Source organism: Plecotus auritus, assembly GCF_963455305.1.
Source record: "Plecotus auritus genome assembly, chromosome: 1".
In the NCBI taxonomy this organism is placed as follows: domain Eukaryota; kingdom Metazoa; phylum Chordata; class Mammalia; order Chiroptera; family Vespertilionidae; genus Plecotus; species Plecotus auritus.
In genome coordinates this window covers 95,842,138-95,865,246 of record NC_137770.1, presented here as the reverse complement: position 1 = coordinate 95,865,246, position 23,109 = coordinate 95,842,138, and the positions used below count along the sequence as shown (strand labels likewise).

General features: G+C 37.6%; 1 protein-coding gene across 3 annotated transcripts in view; it reads right to left on the bottom strand.

Annotated features, from left to right (window-relative positions):
* The window catches only part of PRORP (protein only RNase P catalytic subunit), a 168,263-nt gene that overhangs the window by 93,970 nt on the left and 51,184 nt on the right, over positions 1–23,109 (bottom strand). For all 3 annotated transcript variants that reach the window (XR_013959524.1, XM_080649714.1, XM_080649713.1), the window contains one exon: positions 3,662–3,769. Coding sequence is in view for 2 of the 3 variants with exons in the window: in XM_080649714.1 (XP_080505840.1) it covers positions 3,662–3,769 (108 nt within the window). In the remaining variant the exon portion in view is untranslated. The remainder of the gene's footprint in view (positions 1–3,661; positions 3,770–23,109) is intronic.

The window sequence follows — 23,109 nt, the reverse complement described above, 5'->3', positions numbered from 1 at the left end:
AGAAGGGAGAAGGAGAAACATCGATTGGCTGCCTCCCATATGTACCCCGACCAGGGACAAACCCACAATCGTTGACTTGACCAGGAATTGAACCCCGGTGACCTTTTCGTGCAAGGGACAATGCTCAACCAACTAAGCCATACTGGCCAGGGCCAGCATAAAATTATTTTTTAAAAAAATATATTTTTATTGATTTTGTACAGAGAGGAAGGGAGAGGGATAGAGAGTTAGAAACATCGATGAGAGAGAAACATCAATCAGCTGCCTCCTGCACACCTCCCACTGGGGATGTGCCCACAACCAAGGTACATGCCCTTGACCGGAATCGAACCTGGGATCTTTCAGTCCACAGGCCGACGCTCTATCCAATGAGCCAAACTGCATAAAATTCTTTTAAGAGCAAAAGCTAAAAGTAGTGGTAGGTGCCTATGATTTCCCTGGTTATTTTGTTCTTTGCCTATTTGCCACAATCTGCTAGAACAAGCATGTCAAACACAAAGGCTAACATGAGCCAAATAAACAAGGTATAATTTTTATGTGGGCTGCAAAAAAACAAGAGCTTCAATTTTCATAGAAACGTAGGTTTATTTCAATAGAGACATGCTATTCAAAGAGCAAAAATAAATGAGTAATTGTTAACATAAAATAATAGAACATTTTAATAAAAATTAATACTTTTTTCTTGAACATTAACTTACGAGACACTGAGTAACTGCACAAATTAATAAGCATAATGCAAATAAACCTATTTTTCTTGTTCTCTGAAAGCGAAATATTTCCGGTTGCGCACACCAAACAAGTCAGTCCAAGACTAACACGTGGCAATCAGCTGCTAAAATATTCGCTGCTAGTATTAGTGGAGAGAAATGGTGCGCCTACGTGTAAGGCGAGTAAGGGAAATGAATGCAACACGATTATAGTAACCAGTTAGCGAACATTGTAGTTCGTTATTAATAATTATGTATAACAGGATATTGTAAAAATTAAATAATAACTTTTTTATTAAAATGTTTCTTACACACTGTTATATTGGCTGGGCCGCAAAAATATTCATTGTGGGCCGCGAGTTTTACATGCTTGTGCTAGAATCTTTCAAAATGTGTACATTTTCTTCCATAATGCCAGGGAATGTGTCAACTACATCACCTTCAACGTTTTACTTTCCCCCCAAAAGTTAGTTCAATTCAGGCTATATATTTCTGGCAAGCCAATTTTTAGTGCTTTGTGTGAAGTTGAAAGTCAAACAAAAGATAAACAAATATGACACTTTCTTGTAGGGAGCGGTTATAGGGTTAAACCTCAAATTGACCTGTTGGCAAAGCCAAAAACAAGTCCTAGCTTAGAGGGCACAGCCCTCTTAGCATAATTAAGCTTGATCTTGTGACACTCCCTAGATCAGCCATGGGCAAACTACAGGCTGTTCTATCCGGCCCGCGGAGCGGAAAGAGCGGAGGGTTCTCTTGCTCTCCCCTCCGCTCCTTCACCAGCAGCAGTGTTAACATCGCAACGGTCGGGAAACACGGCCCGGCCGCAGCTCCTTCTTCTGAGTGGGCAGATTTATATCCGCCCATTCAGTAGAAGGAACAACCTCTCAATCTTCCAGAGGCTCCTTGTAATGCCCGCGGACGCGTCCCCCGACATCACCCTGGGAATGCGTAGACACGTTATCGTGGTGATGTAGGGAGACACGCCCCTGGAGAGCACAGTATCAGAGAATTAGCTAAAAAGGAGACCAACAACACTGTTCCCACTGAAGTTGATGTTTTAAAGACCAAAAACCTTTCAACCCAGTCTACATTGCCATTTACATCTACGTCCCGGGCATAATTTGGAAGTTGCACTAAAGAAAATGTTTAATTTACTGTTTACACATTTTGTTCTTTTCTATTTGTTTTAGTTTTAAATTATTTTATTATATTTAAGTTTAATTTGAAAGGCTTTTGTACCTTTCCTTTGTTAGGCAATTTTATTTTGCCTTTGCCATCTTCAATATAAGGTATGTTATTGTGCTATGATTCCTCCATTTTTTGAAGTTTCAAATTATAATAATTAGTGTTTACATTCTTCTTGTTAAAATGTTTGAAATGAATAAAACTATTGAAATAAAAAAAAAAGACTGTACCCTTTTATGTAATGATGTTTACTTTGAATTTATATTAGTTCACACAAACACTCCATCCATGCTTTTGTTCCGGCCCTCCGGTCCAGTTTAAGAACCCATTGTGGTCCTCGAGTCAAAAAGTTTGCCCACCCCTGCCCTAGATCCTTCCTGGATAGCTAATGGGCTGTGAGAGGTGCAGCAAGTGCTGCCAAAACAAGTGAAACTTATAAGAACATTGCAACTATGTTGACCACTATCTTGTTTACCTCTGACTATAAAATAAAGGCTCAGCTTGCTGACTGGATCTGTTCTGTGGTCTCAGCCAGGCACAGAAGATCCACCTAGACCCAGCTTATTCTCTATCTGTCTTTTCTTCGCCAGCCCTCCCTCAGGCTCACCAAACCCTTGGCTGTGCTGGCGTGGCACACTTTCTAATTCTCTTTGGCTTACAGAATAGGACATAAAGATTTTGACATTTCATTTTCATCATGACTATCATGTGTCAATTTCGCAGACTAGATTAGATGATGATCTCTTTAGAATGAGCCTTTCTGATTCTAGCTCTACCAAGAATTAGTGATAATTATGTGTTTCCTTTTTTTTGCTTTGCCTTTGTCAATGTTACTGCCTCAAAGGCCCCTTCAAGTGCCTAAGAGACGAAAATATGTTCCACCTGCTTTATTTTTAAAAAAATAAGGATTAAAAAGCACATACTTGACCATAAAAAGGTAGGCATAAATATAAAGAAAAGGCATATAAAGAAATTTCTGTAAATCAACCTTCTTCTTTGTTAGTACTTATATTTTCTGAGTGTAAATGGCAAAATATTCTAGTAGAATCTCTGAGAAACCACTTTTAAGTTGGCAGCAATTTTTAAGAAATACAAGAGTTTAACTACAGATGAATGACCATAGATTGCCAGCAGTAAGAGCCACAAGCCTGAAACCTTAGAGCTCTCTACAAACTAATTTTGATGTTATGACTGCTTTTTAAGGATTTGCTGTATAAAATTAGCCTCAATTTTCTAATTTTCTGAACTGTAAAATGCGGATTAAAATAATTGCTCACAACTGCTACAAAAATCATTATATTCCTATTAGAAACTACTATGACATCTATAAACCGATTGAAAAAAATTATTACCTGCTTAGGTTAATTTACAAACATATTATGTTTGAAAAAAACAAATGTGAGTAATGAATGATTAATGAATCTTGATAGTATATGCTGATGATTTTCAAATAAGGGATGTGACCTACAAGGAAATGACAGAGTAAATGGAGAATAGAAAGTTAGTTATAGGTTACAAAAAGGGCTGAACTGGCCCTTTATTACATGGACTTTTTAATCTCTCATTCTTGCTCAGCCTGTAAGAGCCATTTATTTTGCAGAGATGAAAACAACAAATCTTAGTTGAGCAGTTGGTCGCTATGGCACCTTTAAGAGCTTTATTTTTAGAGGAAGGAAAAATGGGGAGCTATGAGATCCCAGGAAGATCACAAGTGGGTACAATAAATAGTTTCTAGAGATTTGGAATAACAAAATAAAGCTTGTACTTACAACTTGAGACTCACGAGCTTTAGGAAACATCTTGGCAACATTGAGCCCATCAATGACAACATCAAAAGGAGGACAATGTTCCACAAAGTTCCGAAATCTCTTAAGTTCCTAAAAGAGAAAAATCAGACAGAAAATTAATAAAGACATAGGGCTTTTTTATAAACATACTGCTATGACTTGTTTTGGGAATTCAAAATATTTATCTCTTAAAAATACATAAAAACACAAAGATACTTTCAAAATGAAATCTGAAAAAGCCAACATAACAGTTGCAACTGCATATTCTTATCTGACACACCTTATAATCTCATAGAGCTTCACATTTCACAGAGTATTTTCCCATGCTATTTCATTTTATCTGTAACCAGCTATCTAGTCTGCTAAACTGACACACGTAATAGTCATGATGAGAATAAAATGTGAAATCTCTATGTCCTGTTCTGTAAGCCAAGGAGAAGTAAACTTAAGATATGCCAGTCTACCAGTGCAACTGTGTTGAAAGAACAAAGCTCTATAATTTGTAGCTCCTCTTTTGTCATCAAGAGGCTTTTGCTTACTTATGGCTGTTTGGAGAACTGAATATTCATCCTCTTATTTAACAAATATTTGGTGAGCATCTACAATGTTCCAAGCAGTTGCCAAAGAAACAAAAAACCCTAACTTAATGGAACCTGCATTTTAGTAGGAGGAGACATAAAATGAACCAAATAAGCAAGTAAATTATATTAAACTAGAGGCCCAGTGTACAAAATTTGTGCATGGGTAGGATCCCTAGGCCTGGCTGGTGATCAGGGCCCATCTGTGGGGCGACCGGCAGGGCAATTGGGGAGCCCCTGCTGGCACCTGCCTTGGCTGGTAGCCTGGCGCCGCCCACTCGCCAGCCCCGCCCCCTTCCACCACCGCTGCCGGTCTGGCCTGCAGGCTGGGGGCAGCTCCTGCAATGAGCGTCTGCCCCCTGGTGGTCAGTGCGCATCATAGAGACCGGTCGTTCCTCCGTTTGGTCAATTTGCATTTTAGGGTTTTATTACATAGGATGTCAAGTGTGATAGAGGAGAGGGAGTTTCACTTCTGGTAATGATGGAGTAGTTTGTATTGAACTAACAGATAACATAAATTCTATATAAAAAACAGCTATTTGAAGGAACTAGAGAATGACTAAAACCAGGCAGAAACTGGAGGACACATTTGAAAAAAGATTTGGTGATTTCAAAACATGTCTGAAATTCTTTGACATTACTCCCCACTCAAGTGGAGTCTAATTCCCTCCATGTGAATATATGAGCTCACCTTTCTGACTGGCTCAATGAAAGGATGTGGCAGAAGTGGAGCTATCTGACTTCCAGGACTAGGTAATAAAAGGCAATGTAGCTTCCATCTGACTCTCCTAGGATACTAGCACTTAGAACCTAGCTTTCATAAAAAGCCCATGCATAGGCCACATGTAGGTGCTCCACCTGGTGGTTCAACTGAATACCAGGCAATAGCCAGGATCAATCATCAGGCCTGTGAGAGTGAGGAAGAGTTCAAAATGACCTCAGCCCCCATTTGATTACAACAGTAGAACACTCAAGTAAGAATCATCCAACAGTCTAGTCAAGGCCTAGAACCATGAGAGATAACAATAATAGTAACTTACAAATGTTTTTGTTTTATGCTACTACATTTGGGATGGTTTGTTACTATCTATAGAAAACTAGAAAAGAAGAAAAATGCACAAGGTAAAATTTGTCTGCACATGTCCTTTTGCCAGAATCAGCATGGTTGGCAGGGGCAGATAGAAATCAAACAGAAAGGTGCACTTACTGGTTTCAGGATCGAAAGACAGAATTCAGGGCTGCCCAAGAGGCTAAAAAGTGAAAGAAGGATTGCTAGAAAGGAGGAAACAACAAAAATCTGTGTATAAATCAGCCCCAATCCTTGACTAACCCTTGATCTATACATGCATGAAGAAGACTCCAAAGAGCCCTGCAAAAAAAAAAAAAAAAAAAAAAAAAAAAAACAACAACAACAGATAAAAGACTTGAAAGACCTCAGCAGAGATTTCAGCTACTATCCACTGCAAGGGACAAAGTCTAAAGGCTAAACAAGTTTAATATTCCTCCAAAGCAAAAAAAATCAATAATTTCCAGAGGAAGATGATAGAATCCAGAGCCTTTGCAATATGTCCATCACAATGTCCATATATAATTAAAAAATATGAGGAAAATGTGACTCAAGAGACAAGTGAAAAGAAAATCAATAGAAATCAATGTAAGATCCGGATGCTGGAGTTAGCAGACAAGAACTTTAACGATTGTGAATACACTCAAGAATTTAAAGGAAAATATAGTTATGATGAATGCAAAGAAGGGAAAACATACACAAAAACAGAGAGTCCCTGACTCACAATTTTTCATCTTTATGATGATGCATTCCATAGAAACCATACTCATATTTTGAATTTTGATCTTTTCTTGGGTTAGCAATATGTAGTATAATACTCTCTCGTGATGCTGGGCAGTAACAGTGAGCCATAGCTCCCAGTCAGGCATATGATCATGAGGGTAAACAACAGATATTCTATAGTATACTATGTTGTCAGCATTTTTTGGATACTGTTTTCTGAGTACCTTTAAGATAAATTAGGCAAGATATGATGTTAGGTAGGTTAGGTGTATTAAATGCATTTTTTACTTACAATATTTCAATTTATGATGGGTTTATCTGGACGTAACCTCACTGTAAGTTAAGAAGCATCTATAGAAATTATAAAAACATTCTAGAACCAAAAAGGACAAATATGAAATAAAATATTCACATGCTGGATTTAGCTGTCTGGAGATGGCAGAAGTAAAAGTCAGTGAACACAAATCACAGAGCAATAGAAACGATCCAATATGAAGGGGGAAAAAAGGTGGAAAATAAAAGATGAATTGAGCCTCGGTAACCTGTGAAACAGATTAACTTACGTAATTAAGACTCCTGAAAGAGAGGATAGAAAGGAGAAGGTAGAAAAAAAAATGTGTGAATAATGGTTAAAGGAGGAAACAACAAAAATCTGTGTATAAATTTGCCCCAGATTTTTGTTTTTCCCAAATTTGATGAAAAACATAAGTTATGCAACCCAAGAAGCAGAGCAAATTAAAAGCACGATAAATATAAAGAAATCTATAACTAGGCACATCATAGTAAGACTGCTGAAAAGCAAAAATAAAGAGAAAATCTTTAAAGCATCCAGGAAAGATACATCTATATATATATAAAACTCTAATATGCAAATAGACCAAACGTCGGAACAACCAAACAACCGGTCACTATGACCTGCACTGACCACCAGGGGGTGCGCATGGAACATGGCGGGCATCGACAGCAGGTGGCAGAGTGAGGAACATGGCGGGCATCAGCTGTGACAAGATGGTGGAGCAGGTGAGCGGGGGCGCCAGACCAAGGCAGGGCACCGGTCTTTGTCATCGGAGCGAACCTCTGGTGGTTACTGAAAATTCTTTGCTCCCACGCCACGGTCCCACCCAGCGCCCGCATCCGCTGCCGGTGCCAGAGCCACCGCTCGCACCCGTTGCAGGTGCTGGAGCTGCCACTCGCATCCACTGCCAGCACCGGCCTTGCTCACACCCGTAGCCGGCGCTGGAGCCACCGCTTGCACACACTGCTGGCACTGGCCCTAATCGCTCTGCGCCGGCAGCAGGTGCGAGAGGGGCCGGCACATGAGAGCAGCGGCGGCGAGAGTGGGACTGCCGCATACAGGGGACCAGGGAACGTGGCAGGAGGCAGCACAGAGGATGGGCCAAGACCCACCCCTGTGCCACCGCAGCCTCATGGCCCACAGTTCCTTCAAGGTGCACAAATTCATGCACTGGGCCCCAAGATACATATAAGATAATGATACAAATGACAGTTGAATTCCCATCAAACAATGGGGCCAGAAGAGAATGAGAGGATGTTTTAAGGTGATGACAGAACACAAACAAAAACCCTGTCAAACTAGACTTATATCTGGCAAAAAAATTTTCAAGCACTGAGGTAAAAAAGTAAGGTGAAATAGGCATTTTCAAGTATATGGAAACTAAGAGAATTCATCACCAGCAAGCCTGCATCATAAGAAATGCTAATGCAATTTCTTCAGGATGAAGGGAAATAATATCAGATGGAAACTGGATGTAGAAGAAGAAATGTAAAACATCAGATAAAACCCATATAATTTTGTTAACAAGTGTTATCCCAATAAACTCAATAAAAAGGGCGGGGAGGGGGAGAGAAAAACAGAAATGGTAAACATATGGGTAACTATAAAAAAGAATATGTTTCTTCTTTAAATTTCTTTAAAAGACCTGACCTGTTAAAGAAAAATATTATGACACTGTACTATAAGGCTTAAAATATATACAAATGTATGACAATAATAAAAACCATGAAGTGGTAAATAAAATTCTATTGCTATTAAGATTCCTACATTTTACATGAAATGGTAAAACCTAAACTCTAAGCAGACTGGATTAAATTAAAGATTCATATTGTAATCCCAAATCATACATTAAAAAGCAATGCAGAAAATGTATAGGCAAAAATCCAGCAGAAGAATTAAATAAAATACTAAAAAAATTCTGATTATCCACCCTCTACCCCCTACACACACACATACACACATACACACATACACACACACACACGAAAGGAGGAACAGAGGGAGCAAAAAAATAGAAAACAGAGCAAAATATTTAAATTCAACACTATCAAAAGTGCTTTTTGTAATAGATGTACTTTTAATTTTTTTTTTCTAGAAGCTGCTCTACTTGGGTATTTTTTCCCATCTTGTCTTCTAGCTCACTGATGCGGTCCTCTGCTTCTTCTAGTCTACTCTTGATGCTTTCTATTGAGTTCTTTACAGCAGCGATGTCATTTTTCATTTCTTCTTGGTTCTTCTTCATTTCCTCTTGGTTCTTACTCATATTGTTGAATTTGTCTTCCATTCTTTTCAGCCACCTTATGACCATTTCTCTGAATTCTTTCTCTGGAAGGTTGCTTGCCTCCATTTCGTTTACTTCCTTTTCTGGTGATGCCTGCTTTCCTTTCATATGCGGGCTGTTTCTTTGTCTCCCCATGGTCTCTCTTCTCCGGATGTCTGGTTATGTAGTTCTCTCTCTCCTTTCCGTGGTGGAGTGTAGAGCTCCTCTGAATCCGCGTGTTTGCGCCAATTGGGGACCAGTGTTCTGGGGCTTGCAGCTGTTCAGTGGGTGCGCAGTTGTGGATTTTCAGGCTACCAATAAGCTCCACTTTCCCTTTCAAGATGGCACAGTCTCCGAGTCCGAGCCCGTAGCTCTGGGAGGGGTCCCAGCCGCAGTGGGGGCTGCCCGGTCAGGGGAACCCCATCTAGCAGTCCCCCACCTTCTCCTGAAGTTTAGCTGTCCCTTAACTTGCCAACAAACAATCCTCGTGCGACCCTCAGCTGTTCTTTCTTTCTGCTCCGGGACAAGGCTCGGAACATGTCTGTCTATTCCGCCGCCATTTTTTTTTTCTCTAGATGTACTTTTAAATAAAAAGATAAACTGAAAGCAAAAAGCAGGGAGAAAATATATATTGGTAAGCTTAAGAAAGTTGAAGTGGTAACAAACAAAACAGGCTTCATGAAAAGAAGTATTACAAAAAGTAAAAACAGACACTGCATAATGACAAGATCAATATTCCAGGAAGTATACTCATATATAAGAAATAGCTTTGAAATACATGAAGGAAAACTTGACAGAACTAAAAAGAGAAACAAATAAGTTTACAATTATAGATGGAGATTGCAACACTCTTCTCTCCATAATGATATAACAAGTAGATAAAAATCAGTAAGGATAGAGACAACATAAACTACACTAATAGTTTGATTGATTGATATCTGAAGGATTTGAGACCCAACAATGGCAGAATATTTATTCTTTTCAAGTACACATGGGACACCAAGACATTCACAAGCTCTAGGCCATAAAATACGTCTCAAATATTCCAAAATATTAAAATCTGGAAGGGTATGTTTGCTAATCACACTCACAATTAAACCCGAAACCAATAGCAGAAAATATCTACAAAAGTCCCAACTATTTCTAAATTACACTTCTAAATAACCTGTGGTCAATAAAAATTACAGAGGCAATTAGAAAATATTTTAACTAAATGATAATAAAAGATTATATATCAAAATTCATAGTATGCAATAAAGCAATATTTAGAGGAAAATGTATACTTTAAATGTTTATATGAAAAGAAGGCCTAAAATCATTGATCTAAGTTTTCACCTTAAGCTAGAAAAGAAGAGCAAATTAAATTTCAAAGAAAGTAGAATAACAAAGTGCAGAATCAAAGAAATAGAAAACAGAAAAACAAGAAAATTAACCAGAGAAAAAGTTGGGGGGAAAATGAACCTCAACCCCTATCTCAGATCACACTAAAAATTTATTTTGAAATAGATCATAAGTCTAAACCAAAAAGCCAAAACTCTAAAAATTCTTGAAGAAAACAAATTCTTCACATTAGGATCAACAAAAATGTCATCACTGATATTCATTTAGCAAGCCTCTTGATAGGAAGCTGCTGAGAACAGAATAGCATTTTTGTGATATTTTTACCAAAAGTTCATAACTTGAATCTAATCATAAGGAAACAAAGATAAAGCAATATCTCAAACTGAGAAACATTCCACAAAATAATAGGCCTATAATGTGTATGTTGTTTTTTTTTTAAATATATTTTATTGATTTTTTACAGAGAGGAAGGGAGAGGGATAGAGAGCTAGAAACATCAATGAGAGAGAAACATCGATCAGCTGCCTCCTGCACACCCCCCACTGGGGATGTGCCCGCAACCAAGGTACATGCCCTTGACCGGAATCGAACCCGGGACCCTTCAGTCCACAGGCCGACGCTCTATCCATTGAGCCAAACCGGTTTCGGCTAATGTGTATGTTTTTAAGTGGAAGTCCAAGAAAGACAATGGAAGCTGAGCTTTTTCATTGCAGATTAAAGGAAACCAAGGAAACATGACAGCTAAACACGAGGTGTGAGCCTGGACTGAATCTGGAAAAGGAAAAGCTTATTGTGACAAGTGACAAACCTGAGTATCAACTATGGATTAGATAATATTATGTATCAATGTTACAAAGATGAACTTCCTTTAGACCAATAAGCACAGGAAAAGATATTCAACGTAATTAATCATTAAGGTAATGCAAATTTAAAACCACAGTGAGATATCATTATATACCCACCAGCAGGGCTAAAATTTAAAAAATTGACCATAACAAGTATGTGGAGCAACTGGAACTTTCACACATTGCTACTGGAAATGCAAAATGGTATAAACACTTTGGAAAATAATTTGACAAGTTTCTTCTAAAGTTTAGTATACATTTATCTTACAACTTAGCAATCCCACCTCTAGGTATTTATAGAAGAGAAATGAAAACCTACATTCATACAAAGACTTATACATGAATGTTAATAATGACTTTATTTCTTATTGCCAAAATCTGGAAATAATTAAAATGTCCATTAACGGGCCAAAACCGGTCTGGCTCAGTGGATAGAGCGTCAGCCTGTGGACTGAAGGGTCCCGGGTTCGATTCCGGTCAAGGACATGTACCTTGGTTGTGGGCACATCCCCAGTGGGGGGTGTGCGGGAGGCAGCTGATCGATGTTTCTCTCTCATCGATGTTTCTGGCTCTCTGTCCCTCTCCCTTCCTCTCTGTAAAATATCAATAAAATATATTTTTAAAAAAATAAATAAAATGTCCATTAACTGGAAATTAATGGGGAAAATGTGGTATATCTAGACAATGGAATCCTATTCATCATAAGAAATTACTGATACACATAACAACATAGATGAATCTCTAAAGTATTATACAAAATGGAAAAAAGTAGACATAAAAAACTACTTGTATACTGCATGATTTTCATTTACATGAAATTTACAGGCAAAACCATTCAACAAAAAGCAGATTAAGGTTCCAGGAAGTGGGGAGAGGGAAGTGACTACAATGAACACAATGGAACTTTTGGGCGTAATTACACCATATCTTGATTATGGAGGTTAATATGCAGTCGGTTGCATTTGTCAAAACTCACAGAATTGGCCCTGGCCAGTTGCTCAGTAGTTAGAGCACTGTCCTGCAGACCAAAGGGTCTCAGGTTGGATTCCCCAGTCAAGGGCACATACCTCTGTTACAGGTTTGATCCCGGACCCTGGTTCCAGGTGTGCGGGAGGCAACCAATCAATGCGTCTCTCACACGTTGATTTTTTCTCTCTCTTTCACGTTGATTTTCTCTCTCTCTCCCTCCTGCCTCCCTTCCACTCTCTCTAAAAAAAAAAAAAAAAAAAAAAAAAAAAAAAAAAAAAATCAATAGAAAAAGGATCCTGGGGCTCAGTCAATGTGGCTCAGTGATTGAGCGCTGACCTATGAACCAGGAAGTCACTATACATGCCCAGGTTTTGGGCTCAATCCCCAGTAGGGGGAGTGCAGGAGGCAGTCGATCAATGATTCTCTTTCATCACTGATGTTTCTATCCCTCTCTCCCTCCCTCTCTCTGAAATCAATAAAAACATATTAAAAAAAAAAAAAAAAGAAAAAGTATCCTCAGGGAAGAATTAAAAAAACAAAACAAAAACTTACTGAGTCCTAGCCAGTTTGGCTCAGTGGATTAAGTGTCAACCCATGGACTAAGGGTCACAGGTTGGATTATGGTCAAGGGCACATACATCAGTTGCAGGCTAGATCCCTGGAGGCAAACACATAGATGTTTCTCTCTCTCTGCCTCTCCCCAACCCTACCACTCTCTCTAAAAATCAATGGAAAAATATCCTCAGGTAAGGATTAACAACAAAAAAGTCACTGAATTGTACATTGGCAAATTTTAGTATTTATAAATTATCTATATAATAAAAGGGTAATATGAAAATCAACCGAATGGCGGAACGACTGGTCGCTATGACGTGCACTGACCACCAGGGGTAGATACTCAACATAGGAGCTGCCCCCTGGTGGTCAGTGCGCTCAGCCAGAAGCCAGGCTCATGGCTGGCCAGTGCAGTGGCGGTGGCGGGAGCCTTTCCCACCTCCGCAGCAGCTCTAAGGATGTCCGACTGACAAAGCCATCAGTCGGACATACCCCGAGGGCTCCCAGACTGCAAAAAGAGTGCAGGCCAGGCTGAGGGACGCCCCCCCACCCCCCCGCCCAGTGCACGAATGTCATGCACCGGGCTCTAGTACTTTAATAAAACTGATCAAAAAGCAAAAGAAAGAAAATCCTAATACTATACATAATATACTTCATCTTTAAAATAACCATTGATCCATGTGCATGCCTTCATTTCTCATTTGACTTTTCTATCCTCTTCAGCTCCAGGTGTCTGGACTAACCTCTTTCCTTTCTATTCAGCAAAACACCTTGTTTTAAAATTTCTCTACCCAAAACGTATTTCCTACAAATGTTTAGAAAGTTCCAATTAATATAAAAACAAAATATTGGTTAGAATAGGAATACTATTTTTTTATAAATGAAAATAAAGCTATCCTATAATATGATAATAAAGTTTACATATAATATGACTGTTTTTGTTTTACTCTGAATGAATCAAGAGAAACAAAACAAGTGCACTAACTTTCTAAAATTCAGGTTTCACTAATAATGAACATGAACAAGATTTCCCACTACACTTCCAATTTGTCATTTTAGTGCTGCTCTTAGTACTACATTATATTCACCTCAGGAGTAATGACAAACTAAAGTATCACAGTATTACTAGCAAAATGGACATCTGTAAAAATCAAGAGTTAAACTAGATAACTCATAAAATCCCCTTCTAGTTCTGATATTCTATGTTAACAAGCCTTGGAAATCCCTTAAAATCACAGAATGGAAAAGGGTATACTTGAGATGGTTTGTTTGAAAGGTGAGTGGCAGGAGGCTCCTGTAATCACAGAATGTGTAATAAAATAAAATTAAAAATCAGATCCAAAGATCATTATCTTGATTCATGTCTTCCAACAGACAGAAAAATCCAAGATGTCAAGTTGGTCTATTTTTCACATTACTAAAGCTCTGCTCACTAAGTATATTTCTAGTCTGGGATTCTTCGTAATACTTCCTTCTGGTGAGCCTCTAAAATGCTCACTTTTCCAACTACCCAAATTTATGTATGCCATTGCAGTCAAAAGCCTCTGAGTGGATCATGCTGAAAAGGCACAACAAAGAGTTGACCTAGTGAGATAGCAAACTAACTATGTCATAGGGCATTTCCAATTTGCAAGCTTAGTTGTTTTAATGGAGGGTAAATTTAAACGAAGAACAAATATTTCTTTGTAGGGCTAATGCTAGGATTGTGCTTGATTAAAGATTGGTTAATGATCTCTAGCATATAAAAATCCACAAATCCATACCATTCAATTATTTGAAGTATATAATTCAATTCACAGGTTTTGCAGCATCACAATCGATTTTTAGAACATTCTTCAAGGTTCATCCAGAAGACAAGGACTACTATCTTTAAAGTGTTCAGGGAAAATACTAAAATTTATATAGTTAAACTATCATTCAAGTAAACATTTTCAGACAAAGAATAAAACAGTTTACTATTCTTATCCTGTCACTGAAAGAATGATATTCAGGAAGATGCCCAAAAGAAAGTATAGGATTCAATGAGAATGTGCGGGCTGGAGTTATATAGATGTGTGTATCACTGGCATGCAGGTGGTAGAGAAAACCAGAAGAGTGGGTGAAAATGGACAAGAAGAGGGGTAGGGTAGGAGGAGAGGAAAGAAGCCCTAGGAAACACCAGGAACTTAGGGGATAGGCAGAGGACATTTTTTTTATTACTGTCTTCTTGCTATAAAAGGATAAAACTCAGTTTTATCTATTAAGAAAGAGCAATGAGCTGTAAGGACAGAGCAGCAAGAGATGCAACAGGATCTGGAAAAATATATATAAATTTAAGAAAAAACAAAATCCAACAGCAAAATTAAATCTTCATCAGAATATACTAGAACATGGATTATTGTGAAATGCAGCACAAACTTTGACACATTCTATTAGAATACAGAGGAAAAGAACAAAAAGAGAATATTAAGAGAAGAATGTTATAGATATCAAGGCCAAAGGATAGAGCTCCAACTGAAATCTCACAAAGATGTTTCCAAGGAATAAATCAAAACAAAAAGATGAGAACTAACCACTAAAATATCCCAAGTGAAAGAAGTCAATCTCAGAAGACCATACATTTATATTATTCAGTTTATATGAAATATCCAGAATAGGTAAACCTATAGACAGAAAGTAGATTAGTAGTTGCTGTGTGGTAGGTTGTCAGAATGGAGAATGACTGCTAACGAGTAGGTATTAGCACCACTCTCCCTTGCCTCTCTATTTTAGTTATGGTAAAAGGAAAAAGCCTTTCTAATGAGGTGACATTTGAACAGAACTGAATAAAGTGAAGGAGCATGCTCCCTTTGGGGGAAGAGCCTTCTAGGCAGAGAAAAGAACTGCCTAGGCCCTTCTTACTAAACTCATTTTGCATGTTTGAGGCTTTTTGCATGTTTGAGGCTTAACAACTAGGCAATCTGGAAGCTCAAAGAATAAGTATAACATCTTTATGAAAATCAATTCTTTATTACCATTATATGGGAAAGAGTAAATATATGTAAAAACAATTCTAAAAGTTAATCAAAAGTTTTAAATTTGCTACCTTATTCAACTTCTTAATAGAAACAATGAAGCAAATCTGATATCTGTTGTTTTGTGGTTGTTACCTAATCATAAATGAGTAGCAAAAGGACCCAAAGATGTGTGCAAAAAAAAAGAAATGAAAGAATGGCATAGCTGTACCCTACTCATGACACATGAGGTATAGAACAGAGGTGATCCAGCATCTGCCATCAAAGAACTAGCTTCATAATTAGAAACTACTCTAACAACATACAAGGCAGTAGAACTTGACTCTTCTATTTATTACTCCTACATGATAGATGAGAAAACAGGTTAATCAACTAATTTTTCTCAATAAGAGATAGAAAAGTCATTAAAACTTTTTTTGCCCTTTTCATTTAAAAGAGGTTAAAACACTTAAATTTTTGTAGAACGATGGTCCATATGGCTTACTTCTATCCTGAGACTTTGATACTAACCTCACCAGGAAGTTCAAAATAGATCTCTCATTTATTTTATTTAGTTAACGTCATACTCTAGGAATAACAACCAAGGAGAAACAGGAGGACTAAAATAATGTGTATATGAAACATTACATCATAAAAGAGTGATCTTAACATGTTAATTATATTCAATGTACTGAAAAACAATCAGATAATACATATTTTCCAAAACAAAGGAGTATTAAAATAACTGACGTTAGTGATAGTGAATATGGAAAAATAGGGGAATACCAGTTATTTTGGTTGGAAGCACTGCTTTTAACATGGGAACAACAATAAAAAATGCATCTTTGCATCTAATCGCCAAATTTCTTTGTGAGCCTTCTTCAAACCAAGGATACAAATAAAGCTTAAATAAAAAGTATGTTTGCATGAATATCTTAATGAAGCCAGGGAAAGATATAAGACACATGTCTGGAAAATGTCACTACAATCTAACAACTAATAATCTAAGAAAACTTATACACATTTAATAGCAAGCTATGTTTTAGGAGATTTTTTTCATTTGGTAATTATAGCTATAATTACAATAGTGTACTATCCTATTTAAAAATACGTATAATGTGCCCTAGTTGGTTTAGCTCAGTAGAAAGAGCATGGGTCTGTGGACTGAAAAGTCCTGGGTTCAATTCCGGTCAAGGCCACATGCCCGGGGTTGAGGGCTCGATCCCCAGTAGGGGGAATGCAGGAAGCAGCTTGTCAATGATTCTCTCTCATCATTGATGTTTCTATGTCTCCCTCTCCCTCTCTGAAATCAATAAAAAATATATTTTTAAAAATACTTATAATGTTATCTGAGTTTTCTGATACCAGTGAGATGAAAAAACAAACTAAAAAACTTCCTAAAACAATTATCTAAAAAGACTGGATAAAATATAACAAAAAAGACTTAATGCATGGCTGAACTTGGGGAGGAAAAAAAAGAGAAAAAAACTCCAAGTGCCAGAGATGAAGCCAGATCTGAAAATCAAAATGGTAAGGATAAGAATTGATGCTAATTTTATCCAGGAGAGAAGTGAAGAGGAAAAATGGAATGATCATTAGCAAACAGGGGCTTGGCTTTTGAAATCACTATGGGAACTGGATAACTATCAACATGGGGCCCAAATGAGGGGAGAAATTGGAAGTGAACTCCTGAACAAAGGAGGAATCTTTACAAATAAGCACATTGATGTCAGAACACAATACACCAGCATCTCTATCACTTCTAGGCGTCTAAGTAGGAGGAAAAAAAAATCCCTTAATAATAGGAAACTCCAGTCTTATGTCATAAATGGCTTTGGAGTACAAATTTAGATTAAACTGTGCGAGACAAAAGCATCACGCTCCACCAAAAAATTATTGAAAACTGGTTCTCTTCTAGTAATATCTCTCGGCACTTGACAGAAGCAAACACAAAACCTCTCTAGACACTATCAACAATTCAGGCAACAAAGGAACCTGCATAGAAAGAGAAAGCCCCTCTAAAACTGTACTCACCAATATAAAATGACAAAACACAAGAGTAAACAATCTACCATGTGTGAGGGTCCTCTAACACAAGAGAAGGATTGAAGTCCAAAGAATTCAGGTTAAAAAAAAATAGAACAAAGAGACAATTTAAAATAAGTCTGTAAGAATAATTAAAATGTAAAAGAAGAACCAGAACTATAAGACAGAGACCATAAAAAACTGAAGAGGAAAAATTGTAAGAGAAGTTCTAAAATTAAAATTCTAAAATAAAACTAAATGAATGGGGAGGAAATCCAAATGTTTATCATCTAGTGAATAAACAAATTGTGGTACATTCATACACTGGGACACTACTCAGCAATGAACTACTGATACACATAACACAAATTCAAAAATATATTTGAAGCTAAATCTAATATATTGTAAAAACAAACATTATGTCAAGTGAAAGAAGACAACAATTACAGATATTATTCTATTTTTATGAATTTTTTTTAAGTAAAGACAGAACTACAGAGACAGAGAGCAAATCAATAGTTGCTGTAGCAAAGGGTAAGAGCAAGGATTGACCTCAAAAGGGCATGATGAAACTTTTTGGGGTGATATAAGTATTCTAAAACTGAACTCTGGTGATGGTCACACAAGTGTATAAATTTTCTCAAAATCATTGAACTATCAGCTTAAAATAGGTCATTTTCACAGCCTGTTAATTATTGAAACAATAGGGGAAATACCCCTAAGTGGATGGGTAGGAAGAATAGACATATCTAAAGTGAGAAGTAGTGAACTAGAGGATAGATCTGAAGAAGTTACCCAGAATGCAATTTGGAAAGATAAAGAGGTGAAACATATGAGAGAGAGAATAAGAGACATGGAGGAGAGTGTGAAAGGGCCCAACAAAGTCTAATAGTAATTTCAGGAGAAGCAATATTTGAAGATATATGGGCTGAGAATTATTCGGAATTAATTCAAGATGTGAAACCCCAGACTCAAGAAGCTCAATGAATCCCAAGTAGGAAAAATAATACATTCATATATACATATGATGGTGAAACAGAAGAAGTGAAAAATCTTAAGAGCAACAAGGAAAATTGAGGTGATCTACAATGGGACAAAAATTGGCCCGAAAGCAAATTCTTCAACAGTAGCTAAAATAGAGGCCAGAAGACAATGGCCTACTATCTTTAAAGTGTTCAGGGAAAATACTAAAATTTATATAGTTAAACTATCATTCAAGTAAACATTTTCAGACAAAGAATAAAACAGTTTACTATTCTTATCCTGTCACTGAAAGAATGATATTCAGGAAGATGCCCAAAAGAAAGTATAGGATTCAATGAGAATGTGCGGGCTGGAGTTATATAGATGTATGTATCACTGGCATGCAGGTGGTAGAGAAAACCAGAAGAGTGGGTGAAAATGGACAAGAAGAGGGGTAGGGTAGGAGGAGAGGAAAGAAGCCCTGGGAAACACCAGGAACTTAGGGGATAGGCAGAGGACATTTTTTTTATTACTGTCTTCTTGCTATAAAAGGATAAAACTCAGTTTTATCTATTAAGAAAGAGCAATGAGCTGTAAGGACAGAGCAGCAAGAGATGCAACAGGATCTGGAAAAATATATATAAATTTAAGAAAAAACAAAATCCAACAGCAAAATTAAATCTTCATCAGAATATACTAGAACATGGATTATTGTGAAATGCAGCACAAACTTTGACACATTCTATTAGAATGCAGAGGAAAAGAACAAAAAGAGAATGTTAAGAGAAAGAATGTTAATAGATATAAAGGCCAGAGAATAGAGCTCCAACTGAAATCTCACAAGGATGTTTCTAAGGAATAAATCAAAACAAAAAGATGAGAACTAATCATTAAAAAAACCTAAAAGCTTTCATAGGATAAAAAGAGCTATAGACTCATGAGATTCAGGTAAACTTAATGAAAAAAATCTGCCCTAACCAGTTTGGCTCAGTGGATAGAGCATCAGCCTGCGGACTGAAGGGGCCCAGGTTCGATTCCGGTCAGGGGCATGTGTCGGAAGCCGCCCATTGTCCTCTGATTGAGACATTGGTAGCTGAAGCAACTTCCACCTGTCAATCTTATGTAAATCCTTGCTGATTGGCTATTACTGGCTATGGGTGGATCCCAAACCTTAATAAAAGGGATTGTAAGGCCAGAGCAGGGTAGTAGTCCTCCCCCTAGAGGTGGGCTCCCGCCTGGCCCCCAATATCGCCAAATTCAAATTAATACTTTTCTAGTCTCTTTCATTTGTCTGCGGCCTCCTCCAGAACCCGAACCCTGAACCTGAACCCTGAACCATGCGGGACGTGAGAGGGGTTCCCGCAACTGGCGCCTGAACGTGGGACATCTGGAGATGATATTTTTCGCCTAGAGCAAAGGAGGGAAAAAATACACCGAGAAAAGGTGTGGAAAATTCACCGAAAAAAGGTGAGGGAAATTCACCGCACGCAAAGCCCATGGCCAGCTACAGAAACTGGATCTGTAAGTAGGGTGGGAACGTCTTTCTCAGCCAGGCTAATGGGGAAGAATTAGGTCAGCAGTCCTCAAACTTTTTAAACAGGGGGCCAGTTCACTGTCCCTCAGACCGTTGGAGGGCCGGACTATAGTTTAAAAAAAAAACTATGAACAAATTCCTATGCGCACTGCGGGCCCAGGACGAGTCGGCTGTTAAGCAGGACAGGCAGCGACACCCGGTGGGCCGGATAAATGTCCTCGGCGGGCCGCATGTGGCCCGCGGGCCGTAGTTTGAGGACGCCTAAATTAGGTTATAAAGTAAATTTTATTATAAAATTTTGGTTTGCATGCTTAAAGAATGTGGTTTCTTGTTCAAATTAAAATCTTAGTTTGTATTTGGAATCTAAAATCTGTAATAATAAATGAAACTCCACTGCTGAAACCGCCTCTGGTGCAGAGAAATTCAAAGGTGGCAGGAGAGGGCAGGGCTATCTGCTCTCCCACAATGAGATTACTCAATGCTTTCTTTAAAAATTATAGAAGAACTCACAGGGAAATGCAAATCTTGGCCAAATTGGGTATTAGTTATTACTTTGGAAAGCAAAAAAGAAAGAAAAAATTTAAGATCTGTCTTTATCTATTAAGCATGAAAAGAGCCCTGACCGGTTTGGCTCAGTGGATAGAGCGTCGGCCTGTGGACTGAAGGGTCCCAGGTTCGATTCCGGTCAAGGACATGTGCCTTGGTTGCGGGCACATCCCCAGTGGGGGGTGTGCAAGAGGCAGCTGATCGATGTTTCTCTCTCATCAATGTTTCTGGCTCTCTGTCCCTCTCCCTTCCTCTCTGTAAAAAATCAATTAAAAAAAAAAAGCATGAAAAGAAATGCAGCCAGATCTGTTACTGATGCTACCCCAGAGCAAGCAGGATGTGGGGGAAGGGAGACACATGGCAATCCAATATGGAAGGCCACTCTCCCAGTATGCTAATTTAAAGTTTCCTTTCTCGCCATGAAAAAGTCTTAAAAATTTAGAAATGTGTCTGGAATTCCTGTACTCATGGGGAGAGAAGCCTGGCTTAAAAACAAATGCATGCACGGTCCAATTTTTGGACATATTAGATAGGGTTTTAAGCTGGAATCTCTCTACAAGGGCTGCAGAAAGGAAAAACCGAGAACTGTTTTTTTTTTTCCTAAGAAAAATGATGAAGTTGACCCAAGGAAAGAAATTCAAGCTAGTTCTCGCTGTAGCAGGATTGGCATTTCCATAATAAAGAGTAGTTTTTAAAATGCTAATGAACCTCGGTCAAAGTTAACTTTTAAGGCCTTCAAGAAAATAAGTAAATTTGTCTCTGTTGTAGAACTTATCCAAAGTAAATGCTTTAAAATAATTATAATTGACTCTAGAATCTCAAAGAAATTGTTAAAATATAGATAAATAATGTATTAATTATAAAAATCCAAGTAGCCCAGATGGAAACTGGCTATGCCCTTTGTTAATGGAGGAAGGGGTAGACGCCCTTCCCCCAGAAGAACAGGTAATCCAGTTTCCTGCCAGCAGCCATCTTTAAAAAATGTGGCAATTTACATTCGAATAGACCAAACCTGGTTTTCCAGAGCCACTGGCAAATAAAAAGTAAAGTTTAAATTTGCCTCATAAAAAACCTAGAGGACAGAATTGAATCTATTAATTGATTATGTCTTGTATTTTTCCTAGAAATGTAAAGTGTTATTAACCTAGGAAATGCTAAATATTTGACTGGCCAGCTCTAAAAGTTTAAATTGGATATCTTAAGATAATTATAAAAAGTCTTATAATATTTAAATCATATATAGATATTTGTTTTATGGTTTTTTCCAAGTTAAAATTTCAAGGCTGTAACCAAGAGATGATTCTTGGAAAGCTCTAAGGGCATCCAGAGTAATTCAAAGAAGTTATTCTCTCTTCTTAAAGGAAATATTTTAAATTTAACCGATCTAATATACTTAAAATTGCATGGAAAGCTTTATCAAATAAAAATTAATAACTATTTTAAATGCAATGAAGGTTTTGGCCTCTAAGAAGAGCAAACATAAGTAGCAAAATATTTCTTAAAATCCAACAGCAGAATTTAAAATGACAAAAAGCCCGTAGCCACCTGCATTCTTAATTAAGTTAGAGGAGGGACAACATTTGCGGCTTGTGAATCAGATGTAAACATTTACTAAATTTGCTTTGCTTTGTTTTTTTAATTGAAGATACCTAAATTACTTAAATAAATTAGATTTTTAAATTATAATCAAGGTTTTCAGCTAAATGAAAAGCCAATATTTTTATAAACAATTCTAATGAAGACCAGAAACCGCTAGTAAGATTTCTGTTTGTCTGCAATATAATTTTGACTGTCTATCTTTTAAAAGAACAGATTAGACAGCCGCCATGATGGCCACATGGCTTGCCGCTCCCCTAGGGACCGCCATCTTGAAACCGTAAAGGCCAACCCCTTCCTTTGAATAAAGTTACTGAAGGCTTCCCATGATCCTTCTATATATGCAAATTAGCCTAAGGGGATACACTTTAAAAATAAAATTCTAGCTTAATAAAAAGGAGAAATTTGAAAATTTTGAAATCTCTTTCACTGGTATTTACAGGATAAACTGTGGATTGTTACTAAAATATTAAATCTAATCTGTACTAGTGGTCACCATAACCTTAAGAGAAATTGTTTCATGTGACAAAGGTTTTTTTTTAAATATATTTTATTGATATTTTACAGAGAGGAAGGGAGAAGGATAGAGAGCTAGAAACATCGATGAGAGAGAAACATCGATCAGCTGCCTCCTGCACACTCCCCACTGGGGATATGCCTGCAACCAAGGTACATGCCCTTGACCGGAATCGAACCCGGGACCCTTCAGTCCGCAGGCCGACGCTCTATCCACTGAGCCAAACCTGGTTTCGGCTGACAAAGGTTTTTAAATGAAACTCTCTGTAGCCTGAAAATTATTTTGGAAAGAAATAGAGGTTTCCTTCAAATGTTGTAAGGATTGTAATTGAAAGTCAATATATTTGGCCTCTTGAACTAAAATAAGTAATTTGTGTTTTTGCCTCCCTGACAAAGTTTATGTAAAGTTATAAAAAGAAATTGACAGCCAGTTTGAAATTGAATTGCCATGGCCTAGAGCTAAGAATATCCTTACATATTATTCTACAACATCATTATAATTTTTCCCAGATTTGTGTTACCCCCACTACCTATAACAGTACCTCGCACCCTTGGGAATCAATAAAAAATCATCTTCTTGGTGCTTGGAGACAAAGGTAACACAACTCTTGATATTTTAGAATTACAACAGCATATTATACAATTA